Consider the following 25949-nt stretch of genomic DNA (forward strand, 5'->3'; position numbering starts at 1 on the left):
CAAATAAAAACCAAGAACAAAAACATCGTTTCATCTGGGGAGTTGGATTTCTTAATTCTATAATGTTACATGGGCTACAATAAAGATGGAAGCTGAAGCCACAGTTACATCATGTCAGTACATTAAGTTGTTGGCCTTGTTACGCCCTCTGCATTTTCACTGGCTGTACAGGTGTGTTCGGCCTGTGCCTAATCACCTTAATCAGCTACACCTGAGAAGACTGACTAAAAGGCCTGTTGAAGAGGCCTGGGGGATGATTTTTCCACTGCAGAAGCTCATCATGGCTCACCTGTTTTCTGTCTCTTCTTGTAAAATAAATACTTTTTGAAACTCCATCATGTGTCTCCACTTTTATGTTGCGCCTCTTGAGCCGGGACGTAACACAAAAGGGGGCTCGTCCGGGATCTGAACCCGGGAAACTCTCGCACCCGAAGCGAGAATCATACGTCAAGACCAAAGCTGGCGCGTAAATCCTTCTCCGCTGCGCAGTCTAAGATGAAAAAACAGTATGATTAAAAACACACTCAGTCGCAATTTTCACCCAGGTGACTGTGTGTTAGTTCTACTGCCTGTTGTTGGGTCTTGTCTTCAAGCCATGTTTTGTGGTCCTTATGAGGTGGAGCGGAAGTTGAGCGACACAGACTATGTGATCAAGACGCCAGATAGAAAGAAAAAGTCCCGAGTGTGCCATGTCAACATGAGGGTAGAAAACCTATTGTTTTGTTGACTTCTTTTTCTTTTGGCTAGGCAAGTCAGTTTTCAAATCCAGCTCGTTTTGTTTATTGTTTTAGGTGATGCTCACCCCGAAGACTTTATGTTCGTTTGGGTAAATAAATCCCTTCGTGTTGGTCTGCATCTCCCCGTGTTCTGTGTTACTTTTCATAATAGTTGGTGTTTATGTTATGTTTAGGTTTCCCTAAGCCGGGGCGTAACAGCCTGAATGAAATGATCCTGATTCTGAGCTGTGTTTGAGCTTAGCGGGGACAAATAAAGGCTAAAATATCCTCTTCTTTGTGTGATTATCTCCTGGAAATATACGTTCACGCTCTGCTCGCGATTTGGGCTCCGATCTCAATTGGTCTTCAATGAAAGGGCACGTGATTGTTTCCCGATTGTTTCTTGTGCTTCTTGTCTTCTCACCCTGTCTGCCACATCAGTAACTTTGTCAATTGTAATTGTGCTCTAGCCTCAGATTGTTTGTTGTTTGTCCTTTGAGTTACACCTAAAGGCGAGAGAGGGGTGGATGAAGCCTCGTGAAGCTTCTGGGGCTTCTTCCTGATTGAACCCAAAGAAAACATTCAAAGCTTCGAAGCCTTAAATCCGCCTCAGCAGTGACATCTAGTGGCCAGCTTCATTTATAACCTACCCACCTACTTGCATCATTCACACATTAAGCAGCTGTGTCCACATTTTGAAATGTGACTTATTCGACATAGACTTACGATGTCTTAATTCAAGCAGATCCATTAATAAGTAATAATAAGCTTTTGCCAATCGTCCCCCAAACTGATGGAGACATTAAGTAGGGACCCTCTGCCTACTATATGTGCTTTATATTAAACTAGTGCTAGTTATAAATAAACATCATTTTTCATTCAATATCAAGCTTTTCAAATAACACATACATACAAATGACAAGACAGGTTTATCAGTAACCATCCTGTAGCATCTTCCTGACTGATGTTCAAGTGGTCGACTGTAAAATCTATTACAACCAATAATACTGATAAAAATACATTAATAATGATGAGGCAGGTTAAAGAAATGGAAAGAGTTTATTCTAACAAAATATAAAGAAAGTGCAGCACAGAAATTAATATCATAGTTAACAGAATAATATGAACAGAGTTTGATTCATAAAATGCTCTACTGAAGGTAGAGTCCTCCAGAATCACAGCTGAACCTGCTGGAGGTTCATGACCACGTTCACTGTGGTGACGTCCTCGTCCTCATCTTTGTCTCTGTCCTCGTCTTTGTCTCCTTCATCTTCTCATTCCCATTTCTTCATCTGCTCTTCCTGTAAATCCCTGTAAGAAGATGGAGACCAGTTTCCAGGTGAATGAACTGATTCTCTCCAGTTCTCTGTTCATCTACCTTTTATTGTAGGAAGAGTCTGTGGTTGTTGCTGTTATTTTTCTCTTATTGATCTGAGCCCCTTGAGATCAACTTGTTCTGAATGTGGCCCCTGAACTTCAAATGTAAAGCCTCAAGTAGCTTTAGCTGCTAAACACAGTCAAGTCTGACTATTAGATATAAAACAAAGTACATGTACATCACAAGTTGTGCTTTTTTTCTAGAAAGCGCAACTTGAATATTATCCATCGGGGAGTTACGGTAATTCAAGTACAGCAAGCTTCTCTTTGTGGGCAGACGGACATTCAGGTCTTAAAGGGTTAAACATTTATTGAGATTTATTGAGATACAGAAAATAATTCATGTAGCTATATGAGGACAGAGAGGACAAACTTTCCAACATTCCAATGCATTTTATCCAAAACTACAGATCGATTGTGTTTCATTTTCCTCTCCAACCTACACCAAAACTCATAAATTTAAATAAATCTCTACAGAATATTCTTATGTTTCTGATTACCAGTAGCAGCTTATCAGCATATATAATTTACTGCTTTTTACAATGGGAGAAAATGAATATTGAGCAGAATAACGTTCAAGTTATCGTTTGGTTTGGCCTCCAACACAGTTCAGGTTTTTCATGCGGCCCCCTGTAGAAATTAATTGCCCAGCCCTGGTGTAGAGGGTGATGGACATTGTTCATGATGGACCAGAGTTTGTTCAAGGTCAGGGACTCCTGCTCTGCCTCTATGCCAGAGTCCGAGTGCTGCCTCCCCAGTATCTACACCACAGAGTAGAAGAGGCCACTGGCAGCGACAGTCTGGTAGGACATGTCCAGCAGCTTCCAGTAGATACTGAGGAAATAGAGACGGCTCTGACCTCTATTATATACTGAGCCTACACTCACTGGCCACTTTATTAGGTACACCTGTCCAACTGCTGGTTAACACAAACAGCTAATCAGCCAATCACATGGCTGCAGCTCAACGCATTTAGGCAACTTGAAATCCACCACCACCTCTTTAGTTTCAGCTGCATCGATCAGAAGGTGGTTCTCTCTGCACCATGAGAATCACACGTAAATGACCGAACATTAGAGGACATCAGAGGACAAAAAACACACCAAAATACAAAATACAAAACACATTAATATTAAAACGGAAAGAGTTTATTTCAAGAAAATATAAAGAAAGAGGTTCAAAGGCAAGAAAAAATAAAATAGCAACAAAGAAAAAGAGGTAAAACAACAACTATCAAGTAAAAGTGTAGCACATAAATTAATATCATAGTTAACAGAATAAATACATCTACTATGAACAGAGTTTGATTCATTAAATGCTCTACTGAAGGTAGAGTCCTCCAGAATCACAGCTGAACCTGCTGGAGGTTCATGACCACGTTCACTGTGGTGACGTCCTCGTCTTTGTCTCCGTCCTTGTCTTTGTCTCCTTCATCTTCTTTCCTCAGCATTCCCATTTCTTCATCTATTCTCCGTCTGTAAATCCCTGTAAGAAGATGGAGACCAGTTTCCAGATGAATGAACTGATTCTCTCCAGTTCTCTGTTCATCTACCTTTTATTGTAGGAAGAGTCTGTGGTTGTTGGTGTTGTTTTTCTCTTATTGATCTGAGCCCCTTGAGATCAACTTGTTCTGAATGTGGCCCCTGAACTTCAAATGTAAAGCCTCAAGTAGCTTTAGCTGCTAAACACAGTCAAGTCTGACTATTAGATATAAAATAAAGTACATGTTCATCACAATGTCCAGTTAAAATGTAAAAGTCTGTAACTCACTAATCCCTCTGTTCTTCACCAGGACTCCAATGATGAAACCAATGACAAGGAGGACACAAATACAGACACCAAGAGTGATCCAGTGGCTTCTCTTCTCTACAAGACCTGAAAGAAATTAAACTCTTGAATTTAGAGGAATAAACTCAAATGGGATTTAATTTAACAACACAATATAGTTTAGATTAATAACTTTATTCCAAACTATAGTGAAATAAATAAAGACCTACCAGACACAGTGGACGTCGTCATGGCGACATCCTCTCTCTTTGTCACTGTTACAGATAAAATATAAATATTTTAATAAAAATATTTTATCCACCTACACAGATCAGCCACATCATTATGACCACCTGTCTAATACTGTGTAGTTGTCCCTTGTGGTGTCTCATCAGAGAAGGACATGGGTCTTCTGAGGGGGTCCTGTGGTGTGTGGCACCAACAACACAACGTTGTGAGTTCAGTAAACTTACCGTTAATGTTGAAAACAAAGCTGACGCTCAGGTTTGAGATGAAGCATCTGAAGTGTCCTGAGTCAGACTGCTGGACTGTGGGGATCAGTAGAGTCATCCGTCCTCTGGTCAGGTCCTCTTTAATCAGCTCTGCTCTGTTCTTGTATCGCTGCATCTGTTTCACAGGATGATCTGTCCTACGTCGACGGGAGTAGACAAAGCGGTCTGAGACATTTTTGATGTCCACTCTCCTCCAGTCCAAGGCCAAGTCCTCTAGGTTGATCTCTGGATCAGTTTGACACTGTAGAGTCAAATTAGATCCTTCTGGTACTTTAATCATCTGAGTCTGGTTGATGATGGGAAGTTTTTCTGGAGGAAACAAACCAGAAAAAAAATTGAAAATAAAAAGAAACAGAAAATAATTATCAGTAAATAATCCAACTGTTAAGAGTCATATGAACAACCACATACAATCAAACGTGTCTGACACATGCAGATTAGTTTTTATCATTTACTTGCTTTGTTTAGGTGAATAAAGGCAGCTGGACATGTAGAATGTCACCACTCATGTGACATGTGAAACGTCTTCAAGAAATTCTCTATGTACGTCTCGGGCACCAGCAAAGTCACGTCAGAAGCCGCATCACCCGTTAGGAGTCTAATTAAGCTCGGAGCTAGATCTCAGAGCGAGATACTCTCCCTCTGCAAACAGGAATAACAGACTTTTCTGCTTCTGGCGAGGCTGCCTCACACAAGACTGAGAGCACCGGCGGCTCAGGAACAAATCATGCCAACGGTGCCGAGTGAGCTACAATCCCCTCCTCATCATTTACAACGATACATAACGAATAAACACGTACAAAGTTCACTAAGAAATTTAAAGTAGCGTGAAATCCTACTCACCACGCATATAAAGCACAGCAATAATAATAATCACTATTCATAGTAATGATTATCAACAATGATAATAATTAATAATGACAATAATGAGCGTGTCTAAGTAATAATGAGGCAGCCTGCTGATTTAGTCACTGACATCGTTATGAAATCTTTCAATATGGAATGGTGAGATTTTAAAGTAATTTAACGTGAGATTAACAAGGTGAGGACAGGTGGTTGGGTAAACTCAAAACACGAGTTTCACCACTTATACAGAAAATGTTTGACGGAGTTAAAACAGTGTGAGTACAAACAGCAGCGGTGCAGAATCGGGAAGTTACGCAATACGCTTACTCGCCAGACAAACGTAGGATCCGAGAGGAGTCATATAAACAACCACATACCATCAAACGTGTCTGACACATGCAGATAAGTTTTTATCAGTTACGTGCTTTGTTTAGGTGAATAAAGGCAGCTGGACGTGTAGAATGTCACCACGCATGTGACATGTGAAACGTCTTCAAGAAATTCTCTATGTACGTCTCGGGCACCAACTGCACCACTAAGAGGCATTTTGATGAAGAGAAAGAGAGTGAGAATGAGAGAAATCACCCGGCGCACTGTCGAAGTATAAAGTTCACTAAGAAATTAGCTTGAAATCGTACCAACCACGCATATAAAGCATATCAATAATAATAATAATCACTATTCATAGTAATAATTATTAACAATGATAATAATAATTAATAATGATAATAATGAGCGTGTCTATAATGACACTGAGGAGTCGTTTCATACTCGATATAAACTCACCGATCAACGATGCAACAGTCAAGAAAGCGAACAATGTTGTTACTGTCATTGTTAAAAAAAAAGTAATCTAATAAAAACTAATGAAACTAATGAAGGTGTGATACAGTATCCTTGCATCTGTAAGTTCCTCAAGTTCCGCACTGTGCTGTTTCTCTCGCCTTTCTGTTTCCCTGCGGCTTCGCCAGCCGAGCGGCGACGCATGATGTCACAAATACAACTGTTCCTCAAAACTCTCAGCTGTTCCACTCACTTTCTGCTGTTACTCCGGCAGCCAATCATCTACGAGCGACGACGCACGACTCACAAACGCCCAAAACACAGATCCCCCTGCGGCATAAACTAATCCTAATGATTGTTTTTCTTTAAATGAGCAGATTCGAGCTGTTCTGGTTCTTGAGTTTGGTTTTAGTTTTTAATGTGACGTGAACATTTTCTCATAGTGTCAACGAATCTTAAATTCCTTGAACACCGAAACTGCACCTTTGCAGGTTGAGACACGCACAAGATTCAAGAGGCGGAGGGACTAAAAGTTTAGTCAGGTTTGGGTTCTACGTCACAACAGCTCCTCGGTGTTTTTGTGAGTCTGTTTGGTGCCTTTACAGGTCTGACCCTAAATCACCCTCGATGATTGTCTGTTTAGACTAAATCAAAACATTTCTAACGCGTATATAAAGGATTGAGACATTATTCCAGCCCTCGGTCCATAAAACACAAACACTAATAACTATGAAAACTCAGTTAAAAAGCTAATAGTCAATAAATTTACTATTTATAACGTTAAAAGAACGAATTTTCACGTGTTGTGTTGCAAACACACACCAGACTAGGTCGCCTATGGGTGAAATTAGTTGCATGACATGATGCCTCAATTCTAATTCTGGTCCAGCAAAAGTAAAGACCAAATAAATCGTCTTCTGTGTCTGATAGCAATATATTAGCAAGAGGCTAATAAATAGCCTATAGCCTCGCCACCTACGTCACCCATAGAAATCTGCCCCCCCCCCCCCTCCCCCCAAAACAAAGGAAACCCTTTGCACGCACTGCACCCAGTAAGACCTGTTACAACTGTAATAGTGTCAAGAAAACTGCACCACTAGCGACTCGCCCACAAATCAGGTGCCTGCCAATCCCTGTAAGAAGATGGAGACCAGTTTCCAGATGAATGAACTGATTCTCTCCAGTTCTCTGTTCATCTACCTTTTATTGTAGGAAGAGTCTGTGGTTGTTGGTGTTATTTTTCTCTTATTGATCTGAGCCCCTTGAGATCAACTTGTTCTGAATGTGGCCCCTGAACTTCAAATGTAAAGCCTCATGTAGCTTTAGCTGCTAAACACAGTCAAGTCTAATAGTCAAGTATTTACTATTTATAACGTTAAAAGAACGAATTTTCACGTGTTGTGTTGCAAACACACACCCGACTAGGTCGCCTATGGGTGACACCACTAGCGACTCTCCCACAAATCAGGTGCCTGCCAACATAGAGCAGTGAGTTAAATTCCAATCTCCTTTCTCCCCCGCATCTTGTCATCACAGCATTTACAACGATATATAACGAATAAACACGTAAAAAGTTCACTATGAAATTTAAAGTAGCGTGAAATCCTACTCACCACGCATATAAAGCACAACAATAATAATAATCACCATTCATAGTAATAATTATCAACAATGATAATAATTAATAATGATAGCAATGAGCGTGTCTAAGTAATAATGACACTGAGGAGTCATTTCATATAAACATATAAACTCACCGATCAACGATGCAACAGTCACGAAAGCGAACAATGTTGTTACTGTCATTGTTAAAATAATGTCAACTAATAAAAAACTAATGAAACTAATGAAGCGTGATACAGTATCCTTACATCTGTAAGTTCATCAAGTTCCGCACTTGTTCCTCTCGCATTTCTGTTTCCCTGCGGCTTCGCCAGCTAGAGGAATTAATTTACGAGCGGTTACGCATGACTCAAAATACACGATGTCTAATCAGAGTCAAACAGCGTGAGTGTCAGAAGAGGAGGGGAATCCCAGGTCACACAACACAAACTGCTTCCAAATAAATTGTATTTCATTCCTAAAATTAACATACACTCATATACCTTCATGTAATTAATTGACTTGTATGAAAAATGTAAAAACGACAACAAAAAAAAAACAACAACAACAACATAAAAAAAAACAATCTGTGCAGTCATCTACGTGAATGTCTTTTTGTCACGTGACTCCAGTTGATTGACGGGTAATGCACCCGTGGACACCCGTGGACACCCGTGCCCGTGAACTATGCAGAGAAAGGTTTCCGCTATGGCAGCGTCACATATTGTATTGCTCAGCTGGAGACATAGCGAACGAGACTCTGTTCAGATTAAACATTTCCAACGAGTATATAAAGGATTTACACATTATTCCAGCTCTCGGTCCATAAAACACAAACACTAAAACCTATAAGACTAAACAACTCTGAAGTAAAAAAAAAAAAAAAAAAAAAAAAGTATTTACGATTTATATCGTATAGTCAAGAAGTTCACTAAGAAAAGTTAGTAACGTTAAATCGTACCCACCACGCATATGAAGCATAACAATGATAATAATTACTATTCATGCTAATAATAATTAATAATGATAATAATTAATAATGATAATAATGAGCGTGTCTATAATGACACTGAGGAGTCATTTCACATAAACATATAAACTCACCGATCAACGATGCAACAGTCACGAAAGCGAACAATGTTGTTACTGCCATTGTTAAAAAAAAGTAATCTAATAAAAAACTAATGAAACTAATGAAGACGTGATACAGTATCCTTGCATCTGTACATGCAAGTTGCTTGGTGTATCTGTGCTTCCCCTCTTAGCGAAAGACACTCTAGGGAATATGCTAATCAGACTCAATGTCACATGAACCCACGCTTTTTTTTCTTCTTTTTTTTCCGAAAAATTCATGTTGTGGAGCTGCAGGGAGGGAGGGAGGAGTTCCTGTTTCTGGTCAACTCTGGTTAAGTTTGTGGTTGAGTGTCATAACAGAACTTTTGTCTGGTTGACGCCTCAAACGCCGCGGCTGCATTGAAGAGGCGCCATAAGGCATGGTAGAGGAATGCAGATTGCATATATGCGCAAATTACACATCAATGGCTCAATGAGATTAACGAAGCCACGAAACCCAAACACTGCGCTGCACAGATGAATCGCGAGTTTGACAATTAGTCTCATCCCCCAGATGTGACACCTCTGGAGTAAAAAGAACGCGGGAGCAAATAAAAACCAAGAACAAAACCATCGTTTCATCTGGGGAGTTGGATTTCTTAATTCCACAATGTTACATGGGCTACAATAAAGATGGAAGCTGAAGCAACAGTTACATCATGTCAGTACACTAAGTTGTTGGCCTTGTTACGCCCTCTGCATTTTCACTGGCTGTACAGGTGTGTTCGGCCTGTGCCTAATCACCTTAATCAGCTACACCTGAGAAGACTGACTAAAAGGCCTGTTGAAGAGGCCTGGGGGATGATTTTTCCACTGCAGAAGCTCACCATGGCTCACCTGTTTTTCTGTCCCTTCTTGTAAAATAAATACTTTTTGAAACTCCATCATGTGTCTCCACTTTTATGTTGCGCCTCTCGAGCCGGGACGTAACATAAATGGAGGCTCGTCCGGGATCTGAACCCGGGAAACTCTCGCACCCGAAGCGAGAATCATACGCCAAGACCAAAGCTGGCGCGTAGTTCCCGCTCCGCTGCACAGTCTAAGACGGGGCTGGGCAATTAATTTCTACAGGGGGCCACGTGAAAAACCTGAACTGTGTTGGAGGCCAAACCAAACGATAACTTGAACATTATTCTGCTCAATATTCATTTTCTCCCATTGTAAAAAGCAGTAAATTATATATGCTGATAAGCTGCTACTGGTAATCAGAAACATAAGAATATTCTGTAGATACTTATTTAAATTTATGAGTTTTGGTGTAGGTTGGAGAGGAAAATGAAACACAATCGATCTGTAGTTTTGGATAAAATGCATTGAAATGTTGGAAAGTTTGTCCTCTGTGAAAAACTTCGGTGAACTAAGAAGTGACCATGTAGCTACATGAATCATTTTCTGTATCTCAATAAAGCTCAATAAATGTTTAACCCTTTAAGACCTGAATGTCCGTCTGCCCACAGACAAAAGTTTGCTGTATTTGAATTACCGTAAGTCCCCGATGGACAATATTCAAGCTTTCTAGAAAAAACACTGCCATTACGGTAATGATGACGCACCGCTGCTGTCGGCTGCAGGTTGAAGAGCAACGATCACGGAGCCCCAGCAAGAGAGACTTGTTTGGAGGAATTTGTTGGTAAAAACAAAGTTAGTTATACCCTTGAGATGTCACGAAGGTCTTCCAGGCAAAAGCACAACTAACCAGTGTTCACTCACAATGAACACTGACCATAGCGCAAACCACTGTGACTTACGGTAATTAAAAATCGGCCGCTTTGACGGATGCCAGCGATCCGTTCAGGCTTTTGAGGGTTAAAAGATGGCAAGAAGCTGTTTCAATCTTACTTTTTGTTGTTGTTGACGAACTAGCAGTGCCATGACGTAAATAACACATCATGGCTCAAAATAAAAGCAACACAGTCGTATTGCATGCACAGCATTACTTGTTCATCTGTGCTCATGACTGACGTACCGCGGCCAGACGGGAATGCCCAAAAGGGCCGTATGCGGCCCGCGGGCCGTAAAATGCCCAGGTCTGTCTTACATGAATTTCTTTATATCACGTGACTCCAGTTCATTGACTGGTGAACAGACAGTGTTGGGAAAAGGTAATAATGCTGAGTGCTAATGCTAAGTTAATGATGTCAAGTCTTTATCTTAAACATCTTAGTGATGTCTGGGGTGGACGTACAGTTGCGTCTGATAGGCTCATAGAGTTCACACACTGTGTTATGGGCAGTTTTTATGTTGTGTTGAATATTGTCGAGGTCGTCCAGTGCACAAAATGCCATCAGTTTCGTTCTGGAGTCTCTCGCTGTTTGTTTCCAAGAGCCATATGCTTTACTGAAGTCTTTCTCATGTTGTTTAGCCTTCTCTTCTCGCAGCTCTCGACCCTTGTCTGTTAAAGTTCTTTCACGGGAGCTGGACTTGGATGACTGACCCCTTAACATTGTCCATCTTTTGTGATTTGATTGACATTTATAAGGCTTAGCGTATTAAAGATTTGCGTTCAACAGTCTGGGCTGTGGTTCTTTCAGCTCACAAGGTGAAGTCTTCACACATTCACAGATTATTTAACATTAAAATATAACGGCCAAATGCACAGTCAACAGTTATGAGAATAAAGGTTTATATTGCACTTCACCCTTTCAACATTTTCATTTGGAGGGACATTGTGAATTATCCTCCAAGGATAAAATACACGGCCTAAGGCTTTCCATCTTTGTCTTTGGCCTGAAACATTTATTTGGTTTTGTCTAGAGACAGGACGTTCCGCACTGAAGCTCTGAAGCCTGTTCCGCTCTCTTGAAGCAGACTGGTTGGAAACACTGTGTGGAGGCTTATATCACATCTCTGTGATCACATGACCGATGACGTTTGAAGCTTCGTACGTCACATGAAACACCGGAAACTTTGGAGCCCCTTCATTCATTAAAAGGAGACGCAAAATACTCAGAGTTCCCTCTCTGCTTCATAGTGTAACGAGAGAAATAACAGAGAATTATACCATGGAGCAGATGTTGTTCATGCATGAAAACTTGTTACACATCCCACAAGCACAATTCTCTCATGCACATATTGAACTTATTTCCACACTGCCTTAAGGGAATCATTTTCTCTTTGTGAGAACCAGGAAATGATATCATCCAAATCCAGAGATGTCCTTATTATCATCAGCATTGTAAGCTGTTTCCAACCATGTCTCCAAGACACTGATGCTGAAATACTTGTCATACTTGTCTTGTAATGTTGACACAAAGAGTGACATGACTGATGTGTGAATCATGGAAGCAGGTGGCTGCTATAAGTGCAGCTGGCCACTAGGTGTCACTGGAGACGCGGAGGTTTCAAACTTAATTGCACAAAAACTCAAAGCACACTTCAGGTCGCGGGCCGAACAGGATAAACATTTATTGAACACCCTAAAACTAAATGCTTTTTGAACATAAATACAACTTAAAGCAGACAGGAATATTGTTCCAGAATAAAGGAACTTATAATTTGCTCTTCATAAAAACACCTCTTGTCAAAATTATACAAGTTACAACTACGAAAATGCTGCAAAAATCCCAGAAAAAAAAATAATAATAATGCTTTTTTTTTGCAATTAAAAAACAAAGTTTTCTGTGCGCTTATGCCGTTTTGTCAGAGTTGGATGCTTGGCATCTTGGCGACAGATTCGTTTAGGTTTGGTGTAAGGTTCTGTGTTGTGGACATTCTCTGGATGGACTGCAGGTGAGACGACTCTTGTGTGCCGTTTTGTTAATCTTCTCACACGGATATGTGCTACCAAACATGCGCAAGGGAGACGGAGCTGATGCATTGCTTCAGGAATGGAGCGAATAAACTGTGCGGGCCCTTCGCTGTCGTACTTTGTCTTTAGTGTCCCATCACCCTGCAGCTCTATCTGCTCCATCTGAGCAACAAATAGGTTGCGAAACAGCTCGGAATTCCCCTTTTGTGCTTCAAAGTCTCCAAAGCTGCGAGAGAACTCAGTGCGAAGTGCGCTCAGTTTATCAACAAAGTGCGCATTGACATACGTTTTCAAAAATGTCTTTTCCTGTCGTTGTCCCGTGCATCGATTTCATGTCCAACATTTCCTCTGTAAACGCACAAAGTGGAGATGACTAGCTGTGCAGTGTCCTTCACGTCAGTGCTTTCATCCACAGCAAGAGTATGCAAACATAGTCTTTGCTTCTTACAATGAACTGTGTTCTTAAATCAGTGACCATCTCACAAAACCGTCCCGCAACCGTATTTCTACTCAGGCTTACATTTGCCAACACATGCTTTTTGTCTGGACACAAGACGTCACACACCTTCATCATACGGCCCTTCAGAAGCTGATTTGGCTCTCTCTTCTGCCGCAATAAAGCGTGTTTTCACTGCAGCTTCACTTTGCGATTTCGCTCGGGTGACAAGTGTCTGCTGAGATGTCAGATTCTTCTGTTGTTTACAGCAACAGAAGCTTCGCTTGATCGCTCGGCAAGGCAGCTGTTGCACTGCATTATGGGATTTGTAGTTTATGTGTTATCAGCGTTTCATATCGCCGGGCCATTAAAAATAAGTTTAGCGAAGCTTTGAATTTGTTTTTTTTTTTTTGTTTGTTTGTTTTGTTTTGTTTTGTTTTTTGGTTCAATCAGGAAGAAGCTTGGGCTTCACAAGACTTCATCCACCACTCTGTTAATCTAATGCTGGAGGTTCATGACCACGTTCACGTTGGTGACGTCCTCGTCCTCATCTTTGTCTCTGTCCTCGTCCTCGTCTCCTTCATCTTCTTATTCCCATTTCTTCATCTATTCTCCGTCTGCGCATCCCTGTAAGAAGATGGAGACCAGTTTCCAGGTGAATGAACTGATTCTCTCCAGTTCTCTGTTCATCTACCTTTTATTGTAGGAAGAGTCTGTGGTTGTTCCTGTTATTTTTCTCTTATTGATCTGAGCCCCTTGAGATCAACTTGTTCTGAATGTGGCCCCTGAACTTCAAATGTAAAGCCTCAAGTAGCTTTAGCTGCTAAACGCAGTCAAGTCTGACTATTAGATATAAAATAAAGTACATGTTTATCACAATGTCCAGTTAAAATGTAAAAGTCTGTAACTCACTAATCCTTCTGTTCTTCACCAGGACTCCAATGATGAAACCAAGAACAAGGAAACAAATACAGACGCCAAGAATGATCCAGTGGCTTCTCTTCTCTACAGGACCTGAAAGAAATTAAACTCTTGAATTTAGAGGAATAAACTCTAATGGGATTTAATTTAACAACACAACATAGTTTAGATTAATAACTTTATTCCAAACTATAGTGAAATAAATAAAGACCTACCAGACACAGTGGGGTTCATGACTCTGTATCCTGGAGACGTCGTCGTGGCGACATCCTCTCTCTTTGTCACTGTCACAGTTACAGATAAAATACAAACTTTATTATTAACTTGCAGTTTTATCCACCTACTCACATCAGCCACATCATTATGACCACCTTTCTAATACTGTGTAGTTGTCCCTTGTGGTGTCTCATCAGAGAATGACATGGGTCTTCTGAGGGGGTCCTGTGGTGTGTGGCACCAACAACACAACGTTGTGAGTTCAGTAAACTTACCGGTAATGTTGAAAACAAAGCCGACCCTCAGCTTTGGGATGAAGCATCTGAAGTGTCCTGAGTCAGACTGCTGGACTGTGGGGATCAGTAGAGTCATCCATCCTCTGGTCAGGTCCTCTTTAATCAGCTCTGCTCTGTTCTTGTATCGCTGCATCTGTTCCTCAGGATGATCTGTCCCACGACGACGGGAGTAGACAAAGCGGTCTGAGACATTTGTGATGTCCATTCTCCTCCAGTCCAAGGTGTAGTTTGTTAGGTTGATCTCTGGATCAGTTTGACACTGTAGAGTCAAATTAGATCCTTCTGGTGCTTCAATCAGCTGAGTCTGGTTGATGATGGGACGTTTTTCTGGGGAAACTAACCAGAAAAAAACAGTTTGATCAGTTTGTGTCAACCTGAGGATGAGGATGGTGTAAAACCTTCCTCTGTCACAAAGCTGAATCAAGAACAAAAGAAATTCATCATATTCAGTAAATAATCAAACTGTTTAGAGTCATATAAACAACCACATACAATCAAACGTGTCTGACACATGCAGATTAGTTTTATCATTTACTTGCTTTGTTTAGGTGAATAAAGGCAGCTGGACGTGTAGAATGTCACCACTCATGTGACATGTGAAACGTCTTCAAGAAATTATCTATGTACGTCTCGGGCACCAGCAAAGTCACGTCAGAAGCCGCATCACCCGTTAGGAGTCTAAAACTCTGACCCTAGATCACCCCTGAAGACTGCACGTCTGTTTAGATTAAATTTAAATAAATATATATAGAAGAATATCAAGGATCTACACATCATTCAAGCCCTCGATCCATACAACACAAAGACTAAACAACTCTGAGCTAAAAGCTAATATCTAAGTATTGTAATAATTTGTTCTCTCCATTGTTATCTGGATACGCTAACTGATTGTAAAGCTGCCACCACCTTTGTTAAACCGTCTGGTTTCCTGGTTTAGGAAAGCATCAACTTTAAAATGAGCCCAATATAAAGAAGGCTCACTGCTGGGATTAATCACCAGGGCCCCCCCAAAGGACCCCTCTGCAACCCTGCCACTAATGGCAAAGAGCCACGAGTGGTGAAAACAGTGTTCACTTACACGCACTGCACCCAGTAAGACCTGTTACAACTGTAATAGTGTCAAGAAAACTGCACCACTAGGGGGAACTTTCTTGAAGCGAAAGAGAGGATGAGAAAATTACTCAATGAGGGGGAGAGTTCGCCCGGCGCGGTGTCGAAGTGTCTTTGATCTTTCTGACCACAATGTGTGCCCTGCATCAGAAACGATCAGACGGAAACCCTCGCTCTCTTCCTGGGGCAAACCACACGGTGTGTGGTTTGCCCCAGGAACTGTCAGACAGAAACCCTCGCTCTCTTCCCGTGTCCTCATCACAGCATTTACAACGATATATAAGGAATAAACACGTCAAAAGTTCACTAAGAAATTTAAAGTAGCGTGAAATCCTACTCACCACGCATATAAAGCACATCAATAATAATAATCACTATTCATAGTCATAATTATCAACAATGATAATAATTAATAATGATAGTTATGAGCGTGTCTAAGTAATAATGACACTGAGGAGTCATTTCATATAAACATATAAACTCACCGATCAACGATGCAACAGTCACGAAAGCGAGCAATGTTGTTACTGTCATTGTTAAAATAATGTCAACTAATGAAAAACTAATGAAACTAATGAAGCGTGATACAGTATCCTTGCATCTGTAAGTTCATCAAGTTCCTCACTGTGTTGTTCCTAACGCTTTTCTGTTTCTCCTCTGCGGCTCGCCAGCCAATCAGAGGAGCTCATTCACTTCGTGCCAATACAGAGTGTCGGCTCTGAGAGCATGTTTGTGTCAGAAGAGGCGGTGGAATAGGAGGGCGGAGGGAGGAGAAGGGCGGGGGATCCCAGGTCACACAACACAAAGTGCTTCCAAATAAATTGTATTTCATTCCTAAAATTAACAAATTAACATACACCCATATACCTTCATGTAAATGACTGTCTTGTGTGAAAATTTTAAAAAAACAAACAAACAACAACAAAAAAAAAGAATCTGTGCAGTCATCTACGTGATTTTCTTTACGTCACGTGACTCACACAGGCGCTTTTAAGCCAGTTAACTACATGAAGGTATATGGGTGTATGTTGCCTCACACAGCCTGTGTGACTCCACTACCTTGACATGGAGACAAGGAAATGTTCTCACAAACGCCCACCGTGAATTTCTTTATGTCATGTGACTCAAGTTGATTGACGGGTGAACGGAGTGTTGGGAAAAGGTAATAATTCAAAAGTTAATGATGTCAAGTCTTAATCATGAAGCTACAGAGGCGGTCCTGGCCTGATTTATGCCCTGGCTGTGTGACGTTATGAGTTCAGAGGTTGAGAACTCCATTACCCAGCATGCCACAGTAGTATGAGCATGTGCAGTGGCCCGCTTAGAGGTTGTATGTAGTCATGCGGGAAGCTCCGGACTGTTATGATTTATGAGAGATGTTAAGTCAAGTTGAACAAGAGCAGCTATCAGGCCTCGTCTGCTTATTACAAGATAAAGCAAGACAACACATGGTGTCAGAAGTGGTCGTGAGCAGCTAAGGAAGATTCGCCACAGAAAATAAATAAAGAAGAAAAGAAAAGTCCGGTCGTATGAGTGACAACGTGCTAAAAACACAACGTGCTAAGAAAGTTTCCTGCCTGTGATGGCTGCAAGTGGCAGTGGAAGTGAGGCGGGGGACGTGGCTCAGATCCAACAAGTACAAGAGGATCTTGTGCCCGAATACATTAAATTACAACACAAAGACTAAACAAGACTGATGCTAAACAACTCTGAGCTAAAAGCTAATATCTAAGTATTGTAATAATTTGTTCTCTCCATTGTTATGTGGATACGCTAACTGATTGTAAAGCTGCCACCACCTTTGTTAAACCGTCTGGTTTCCTGGTTTAGGAAAGCATCAACTTTAAAATGAGCCCAATAAAAAGAAGGTTCACTGCTGGGATTAATCACCAGGGGCCCCCCAAAGGACCCCTCTGCAACCCTGCCACTAATGGCAAAGAGCCACGAGTGGTGAAAACAGTGTTCACTTACACGCACTGCACCCAGTAAGACCTGTTACAACTGTAATAGTGTCAAGAAAACTACATCATTAGGAGGGAACTTTCTTGAAGCGAAAGAGAGGATGAGAAAATTACTCAATGAGGGGGAGAGTTCGCCCGGCGCGGTGTCGAAGTGTCTTTGATCTTTCTGACCACAATGTGTGCCCTGCATCAGAAACGATCAGACGGAAACCCTCGCTCTCTTCCTGGGGCAAACCACACGGGTGTGTGGTTTGCCCCAGGAACTGTCAGACAGAAACCCTCGCTGTCTTCCCGTGTCCTCATCACAGCATTTACAACGATATATAAGGAATAAACACGTCAAAAGTTCACTAAGAAATTTAAAGTAGCGTGAAATCCTACTCACCACGCATATAAAGCACAGCAATAATAATAATCACTATTCATAGTAATAATAATTAATAATGAGCCTGTCAAAGTAATAGGATATACACATTATTCCAGCCCTCGGTCCATACAACACAAACTACTAACTATGAAAACCACTCTCAGCTAAAAAGCTAATTTTAAAAAGCTAAGTATTTACTATTTATAACGTTTAAAGTTCACTAAGAAAAGTTAAAGTAGCGTGAAATCGTACCCACCACGCATATAAAGCACAGCAATAATAATAATCACTATTCATAGTAATAATTATCAACAATGATAATAATTAATAATGATAGTAATGAGCGTGTCTAAGTAATAATGACACTGAGGAGTCATTTCACATAAACATATAAACTCACCGATCAACGATGCAACAGTCACGAAAGCGAACAATGTTGTTACTGTCATTGTTAAAATAATGTCAACTAATAATAATAATAATAATAATAATAAAACTAATTAAGTCTTGACAACCGTGTTGCAGCGCCTGTCCGCTGTCGTGTGTGTTTTGGTTTTTAATGCAGCGTGGTTTTGTAAAGAGGACAGTGAGTGGAGGTTTCGGAGCTGTGGGCGTTTCCGTGTCAAGTTAGTGGAGTGGGCGTGTCAGTGTCAGAAGAGGCGTGTAATTATCATGTAATTAATTGACTTGTATGAAAAATATAAAAAAAAAAAAAAAAAAAAAAAACAAACAAACAGAAAAAAACAATCTGTTTTCTCTCTACACATTCAGCATTACTGCACCGTCCCTCTGCTAGTTGGGTGTGACTTGTGTGGAAACTGAACACTGTCTGTGATTGTCTTATCGTGAAAGCCCTACTGCACCTTAGCCAATCACCATCACCTATGCAGTTGTGTCGCCCCTCCCTCCTCTCCTCGCCAAAAAAAAAAAAAAAAAAAAAAAAAAGAAAGAAAAAATCTTCGTGGTTCCCGTGGCTGAGAAACAAGTAACGCGCCCCATGTAATTTTCAATAACGGAAACGGCGTTATAGAGATGGAAACAGTAATTAGTTAGATTACCCCGTCACTGAAAAAGTACCGCTGTTATTCCCATCGCTGGTAGTTACATTGAAAACAAAGATAAAGTCGTTTAGACTCAGGAGCAACAGGACTACGCTGCACTGATAAACTACAACCACAAGGTGGCAGTGAAGCATCGAGGATCAAAGCAAAGTTGTCTGTCAAACACTTTGTTTAAATGTAGGTCAAAAACATATTTACACAATAAATCCATAATAAAACCTATAATAAACATTGTATTTCTGTATTTTTCATCTGTATTGTACAGGAACGATACGTTTATTGAGAACGTGACATAATTACTACAAACGTCTAGATTTCTAATCAAGTTTCATGTGCACGAGTCAAACTAAGAATCTATGGGAATGTCTTAATGCTGAGGATCCAAGTACTTAAATAGTTTAAGTTCTCTGGTCATTTTCTCCTACAATGACAATAAAAAGCAGTTTATTTCATGTGTGTGGGCACAAACACACTGAGGCCGTGGACTATTTTAGGTACCTGGGAGCTGCCCTGAACCAGAAACCAGACTGAACACAACACACGCACTTTATAAGAAGATGAGGATTCACCCTGCTGTTAAGAAACCTATTTATTTTTAAAGAACAGTTGATTAAATGTCATTATTCTCCTAATTTACTTGTTTTTTCTTGGCACTAAAACAGATGGATGCATCATAATTTAAGCCAGTTTCTAGTTATTTCTGGGACCATCGTGGGTTTTTCTTTTTCTTACATGGAACTGAACCAAGGATTTTGTCTGCATGCGTACACCACAGGTCCAGAGCTTTAGTTTATAGTTAAAGTTACACAGATAATGAGCCAAAGCTTTAGTCCAGACCTAAACCAGAACTACCTCAGGATAAAAACAACATGGAGTGGACCGTGGCCCAGTCTCCAGACTTTAACCCCACGGAGCTGGTTTCAGATGAACTGGAGCAAAGTATAGCAAAGGGAAGCTCCGGACTGTTATGATTCATGAGAGATGTTAAGTCAAGTTGAACAAGAGCAGCTATCAGGCCTCGTCTGCTTATTACAAGATAAAAACAAGACAACACATGGTGTCAGAAGTGGTCGTGAGCAGCTAAGGAAGATTCGCCACAGAAAATAAATAAAGAAGAAAAGAAAAGTCCGGTCGCATGAGTGACAACGTGCTAAAAACACAACATGCTAAGAAAGTTTGCTACGTGTGATGGCTGCAAGTGGCAATGGAAGTGAGGCGGGGGACGAGGCTCAGATCCAACAAGTAGAAGAGGATCTTGTGCCCGAATCGGAGACAAACAGCAACAGGAAATGATAGGAACTAATGTTCTGCACCGCACTTTGTCAAATTATGGCGCAGTCCCGCGTGGCCAGTGGGCGTAGCTCCGCCTGTAATGTAGAGTCTCATAGAAAAAAATCTGACTGGCTTCTCTGCTTCGCAATCGCGAAATGTGCGTCGGTCAGAACTCAGTCCACAAGGTCCCCCCAAGACAAGGAGGAGACAGTTGATCAGTTTATGGTGCTTTAATTCAACTGAAAGTCACCCTTTACAAATATGGCTGTTCGTGTGTGTTTATATGTGTGGTTCTGAAATAAGCAGAAATAATAATACCCATTAATAACAAAATACACAGTAATAATAATGATAATAATAATCACCCTTAGCATCTTATTAACATCCTCAGACAGATTAAATCTAACACACATAATCACCAGAATTATGTGTATATCACGTAAAGATAAGTGAGAAAGAAAAGAGACGGAATGATATAAAATAAATGACCGTTCATCATTACTGTTGATAATTAGCACCCGTAATTATTACGGAGACGAGACACACTCATTAGCACCAGATATAAACCTGAATCTAACAGGTAACGTGTAGCAGCACAACAATAACATGCATCTGGTTGTCAAACATATCTCAACTCACACTTCTCTGGACGCACATCTAATAACAACCATCTGATTCAGAGCAACAACCTTGTCCACTATGTACAAAATAACACTGCGCCTCTAGTGGTCGGTCTGTGCTCATCACCTGCCCTGTCATACAGTCTTCAGAACAACGCCACTGCCTCAAGGGCCGCATGTTTGACAACTGGGCTCAAAAGAGCAAGACACAACAACAACAACAACAACAACAACACAAACAAACAAACAAAAAACACAGCGAATGAATCACTAACCCTATCATATATATATCCTGTAGCAGGGTTTTCATCTTCCTGACTGATGTTCAAGTGTCCGACTGTAAAATCTATTACAACCAATAACACTAATAAAAATACAAAACACTTAAATAATGGCGAGGCAGGTTAAAGAAATATCATGGTGAACAGAGACATCTCATCTTCTGCTACCTCTTATCCTCACTAGGGTCACAGGGGTTTCTGGAGTCTGTCCCAGCTGGCATCAGGTGAGAGGTGGGGTTCACCCTGGACAGGTCTCCAGTCTATCTCAGGGCTAATACAGAGACAAACAACCACTCACACTCACACATAGGGTCCATTCATGATCACCAATCAGCCTAACGAGCATTTCTTTGGAGGTGGGAGGAAAACAGAGTACCTGGAGAAAACCCAGGCAGACACAACAACTTGAAATAATAAAATACTGCAGCAGTTCATCCTCAAGATGAGAGTTAAATGACTGAAGGTAGAGTCCTCCAGAATCACAGCTGACCCTGCTGGAGGTTCATGACCACGTTCACTGTGGTGACGTCCTCGTCTTTGTCTCTGTCTCTGTCCTTGTCTTCGTCTCCTTCATCTTCTTTCCTCAGCATTCCCATTTCTTCATCTATTCTCCGTCTGCAAATCCCTGTAAGAAGATGGAGACCAGTTTCCAGATGAATGAACTGATTCTCTCCAGTTCTCTGTTCATCTACCTTTTATTGTAGGAAGAGTCTGTGGTTGTTGGTGTTATTTTTCTCTTATTGATCTGAGCCCCTTGAGATCAACTTGTTCTGAATGTGGCCCTGAACTTCAAATGTAAAGCCTCAAGTAGCTTTAGCTGCTAAACACAGTCAAGTCTGACTATTAGATATAAAATAAAGTACATGTTCATCACAATGTCCAGTTAAAATGTAAAAGTCTGTAACTCACTAATCCCTCTGTTCTTCACCAGGACTCCAACGATGAAACCAAAACAAGGAGGAAACAAATACAGACACCAAGAATGATCCAGTAGCTTCTCTCCTCTACAGGACCTGAAAGAAATTAAACTCTTGAATTTAGAGGAATAAACTCAAATGGGATTTAATTTAACAACACAACATAGTTTAGATTAATAACTTTATTCCAAACTATAGTGAAATAAATAAAGACCTACCAGACACAGTGGGGTTCATGACTCTGTATCCTGGAGACGTCGTCGTGGCGACATCCTCTCTCTTTGTCACTGTCACAGTTACAGATAAAATAAAATATTTTAATACAAATATTTTACCCACGTACACAGATCAGCCACATCATTATGACCACCTTTCTAATACTGTGTAGTTGTCCCTTGTGGTGTCTCATCAGAGAAGGACATGGGTCTTCTGAGGGGGTCCTGTGGTGTGTGGCACCAACAACACAACGTTGTGAGTTCAGTAAACTTACCGACAATGTTGAAAACAAAGCTGACGCTCAGCTTTGGGATGAAGCATCTGAAGTGTCCTGAGTCAGACTGCTGGACTGTGGGGATCAGTAGAGTCATCCGTCCTCTGGTCAGGTCCTCTTTAATCAGCTCTGCTCTGTTCTTGTATCGCTGCATCTGTTCCACAGGATGATCTGTCCCACCTCGACGGGAGTAGACAAAGAGGTCTGAGACATTTGGGATGTCCACTCTCCTCCAGTCCAAGGTGTAGTTTGTTAGGTTGATCTCTGGATCAGTTTGACACTGCAGAGTCAAATTAGATCCTTCTGGTACTTTAATCAGCTGAGTCTGGTTGATGATGGGACGTTTTTCTGGGGAAAACAAACCAGAAAAAAACAGTTTGATCAGTTCATGTCAACCTGAGGATGAGGATCAAACGTTCCTCTGTCACAAAGCTGCATCAAGAACAAAGGAAATTGTTTTTTGAAGAGAAATAGGAAGAATGAGGGAAACAGAAAAATCGGCCGGCTTTGTGGTGTCAAAGTGTGTTCGATACTTCCTCTTTCCGTCTCCTCATCACAGCATTTACAAGTTCACTAAGAAGTTTAACCCTTACACACTGTTCATATTCTGTACCTTCATAGTATGGTCAAAATTGATCCGGACCAATAATTCCCTTGTAGCAAGTATTTCTACAAAATATTCAACTACAAACCTATTCAGAATGTTTCAAAACGCACACAAACCTATAAACCACAGTGTTCACTTACACGCACTGCACCCAGTAAGAACTGTTACAACTGTAAAAGTGTCAAGAGAACTACACCACTAGGGGGCACTTTGTTGAAGAGAAAGAGAAAGAACGAGGGAGAGAGAGACAGATCTGTGTGCGCTGTGATTAAGTGTGTTGTCTGTGAGGGTTTTCAGTCATCCAGGTCATGGTAAATCGTGGTGATTGAGTCTGTTGGATCCTTCTGTGCTGGCAGGCACCTGAATGGCTGCCGAGTTACGGTGCGACGACGCATGACTCAGACTACACGGTGTAGTGTCCTGCCTCAGGAACTATAACACAGAAACCCTCGCTCTCTTCCGTCTCCTCGTGACAGCATTTACAACGATATATAACGAATAAACACGTAAAAAGTTCACTAAGAAATGTAAAGTAGCGTGAAATCCTACTCACCACGCATATAAAGCACAGCAATAATAATAATTACTATTCATAGTGATAATAATTAATAATGAGCCTGTCTAAGTTATAGGATATACACATTATTCCAGCCCTCGGTCCATACAACACAAACTACTAACTATTAAAACCACTCTCAGCTAAAAAGCTAATAGCCAAGTATTTACTATTTATAACGTTTAAAGTTCACTACGAAAAGTTAGTAACGTTAAATCCTACCCACCACGCATATAAAGCACAGCAATAATAATAATCACTATTCATAGTAATAATTATTAACAATGATAATAATTAATAATGATAGTAATGAGCGTGTCTAAGTAATAATGACACTGAGGAGCCATTTCATATAAACATATAAACTCACCGATCAACGATGCAACAGTCACGAAAGCGAACAATGTTGTTACTGCCATTGTTAAAATAATGTCAACTAATAATAATAATAATAATAATAATAATAATAATAATAATAATAATAATAATAATAATAAAACTAATTAAGTCTTGACAACCGTGTCGCAGCGCCTGCCCGCTGTCGTGTGTTTTGGTTTGTGACAGCGCGGTTCTTATTGACTAGTGGGAGGAGCAACAGAGCTGTGGGCGTGTGGTAAGAACATTTCCTCATTTCCAAGGGAAGTCAGAGGAGTGAGCCTAACTGGAGTGGGCGTAACTTTCTGCTGAGAGTCAAACAGCCTGTGCGTGTCAGAAGAGGAGGGGGATCCCAGGTCACACAACACAAACTGCTTCTAAATAAATTGTATTTCATTCCTAAAATTAACAGACACTCATATACCTTCATGTAATTAATTGACTTGTATGAAAAATGTAAAAACAAAGAATCTGTGCAGTCATCTACGTGAATTTCTGTATGTCACGTGATCCAGTTGATTGACGGGTGAACAGAGTGTTGGGAAAAGGTAATAATGCAAAAGTGAACGATGTCAAGTCTTAATCATGAAGCTACAGAGGCGGTCCTGGCCTGATTTATGCCCTGGCTGTGTGACGTTATGAGTTCAGAGGTTGAGAACTCCATTACCCAGCATGCCACAGTAGTTATGAGCATGTGCCGCGGCCCCCCTTAGAGGTTGTATGTAGCCATGCGGGAAGCTCCGGACTGTTATGATTCATGAGAGATGTTAAGTCAAGTTGAACAAGAGCAGCTATCAGGCCTCGTCTGCTTATTACAAGATAAAGCAGAGATTTATGGTTGAGGCATTTCTAAATAAAAAAATAAAATGGTATTGTCATTAGTAAAGATGCTATTAAACAGCATTTACAAAAGTAAAGAATGATGCAAAAACGCACACATACACCACCCCACACACTCACACACACACACACACACCTGAGGAGTCCTGCAAGGAGCATGAGGCTGAGAGGGTAGATGGCTCCAGGACCATCCTGAAGAGGCCTGTGTGGTAGGTGGCCGCTCATCAGACTCCAGGACCATGTCTGTGGCTGCTGTGGGAGTATCTGACTCCTCATTGTGGCCAGTGGGTGCTCCAGCTCCAAAACACTGTAGCAGTGCCCCTGAGTTTACAATTAAGATACAATATTACCCACACACGCATCAGTTATCCAATTAAAATGACCGTAACATTTGTTATCACCCTATGAGCATAACACATTTACAATTTATTTAAAAAGCTATATCACATGTAACAAAATGCCATGTCAGTGTATATTAGAAGCTATTTCATTTAGCATATAGCGTAATAGCAATTGAATTTGCACTTGTTGTGTTGCAAACACACACCAGACTAGGTCACCTATGGGTGAAATTAGTTGCATGACATGATGCCTCAATTCTAATTGTAGTTCAGCAAAAGTAAAGACCAAATAAATCGTCTTCTGTGGCTGATAGCAACATATTAGCAAGAGGCTAATAAATAGCCTTTAGCCTCACCACTTACGTCACCCATAGAAATCTGCACACCTTTATCTTTGGCCCATTTCTCCTCTTCTTCTTTTCTTCTGTTTCTGAACACAATCTGGTCATAAATGTATAAAATATAAAAATCATAACTACTGTATGTAAATTATTCTTACTTTTTTTTATAAAATATTTGCATCAACCTGATTCTAACCTCAAATTATCTGACAAAACACTGATATATTTAAAATATATGCAAATGTTTTAATGAATTTAAAATGTATTCATTCTATTGTACGTGTTATCGATCTGTTCTGTGTGTAGTTAAATTATATATATTTATATATAACAAAGATAAAGCTGTTTAGACTCAGGAGCAACAGGACTACGCTGCACTGATAAACTACAACCACAAGGTGGCAGTGAAGCATCGAGGATCAAAGCAAAGTTTTCTGTTAAACACTTTGTTTAAATGTAGGTCAAAAACATATTTAC

At 40.6% G+C, this 25949-nt stretch overlaps 3 protein-coding genes across 5 annotated transcripts; all 3 read right to left on the reverse strand.

The window, feature by feature from the left end:
* Nucleotides 1-1756: 1756 nt before the first annotated feature.
* Nucleotides 1757-24097, reverse strand: LOC125003730 (myelin-oligodendrocyte glycoprotein-like). Of its 2 annotated transcripts, none has more exons than XM_047577859.1 (5): nt 23946-24097; nt 22413-22760; nt 22141-22209; nt 21915-22018; nt 1757-2027 (listed from the first exon to the last, which is right to left on the reverse strand). In XM_047577859.1, the coding sequence occupies exons 1-4, from the start codon at nt 23992-23994 to the stop codon at nt 21930-21932; spliced, it is 555 nt and encodes a 184-aa protein (XP_047433815.1). In that variant the 5' UTR covers nt 23995-24097; the 3' UTR covers nt 1757-2027; nt 21915-21929. The 2 variants fall into 2 exon arrangements, with proteins under 2 accessions (XP_047433815.1, XP_047433817.1); XM_047577861.1 differs by lacking the exon at nt 1757-2027 and adding an exon at nt 21306-21630.
* Nucleotides 3263-8847, reverse strand: LOC125003716 (myelin-oligodendrocyte glycoprotein-like). Of its 2 annotated transcripts, none has more exons than XM_047577831.1 (5): nt 8708-8847; nt 4334-4681; nt 4091-4135; nt 3864-3968; nt 3263-3578 (listed from the first exon to the last, which is right to left on the reverse strand). In XM_047577831.1, the coding sequence occupies exons 1-5, from the start codon at nt 8754-8756 to the stop codon at nt 3439-3441; spliced, it is 687 nt and encodes a 228-aa protein (XP_047433787.1). In that variant the 5' UTR covers nt 8757-8847; the 3' UTR covers nt 3263-3438. The 2 variants fall into 2 exon arrangements, with proteins under 2 accessions (XP_047433787.1, XP_047433788.1); XM_047577832.1 differs by lacking the exon at nt 8708-8847 and adding an exon at nt 6005-6281.
* LOC125003720 (butyrophilin subfamily 2 member A1-like) lies at nt 12097-18283 on the reverse strand. The gene is made up of 5 exons (XM_047577839.1): nt 18172-18283; nt 14313-14669; nt 14037-14105; nt 13813-13914; nt 12097-13527 (listed from the first exon to the last, which is right to left on the reverse strand). The coding sequence occupies exons 1-5, from the start codon at nt 18218-18220 to the stop codon at nt 13481-13483; spliced, it is 624 nt and encodes a 207-aa protein (XP_047433795.1). The 5' UTR covers nt 18221-18283; the 3' UTR covers nt 12097-13480.
* Nucleotides 24098-25949: the final 1852 nt, after the last annotated feature.

This window comes from Mugil cephalus, chromosome 2, assembly GCF_022458985.1.
Source record: "Mugil cephalus isolate CIBA_MC_2020 chromosome 2, CIBA_Mcephalus_1.1, whole genome shotgun sequence".
In the NCBI taxonomy this organism is placed as follows: Eukaryota; Metazoa; Chordata; class Actinopteri; order Mugiliformes; family Mugilidae; genus Mugil; species Mugil cephalus.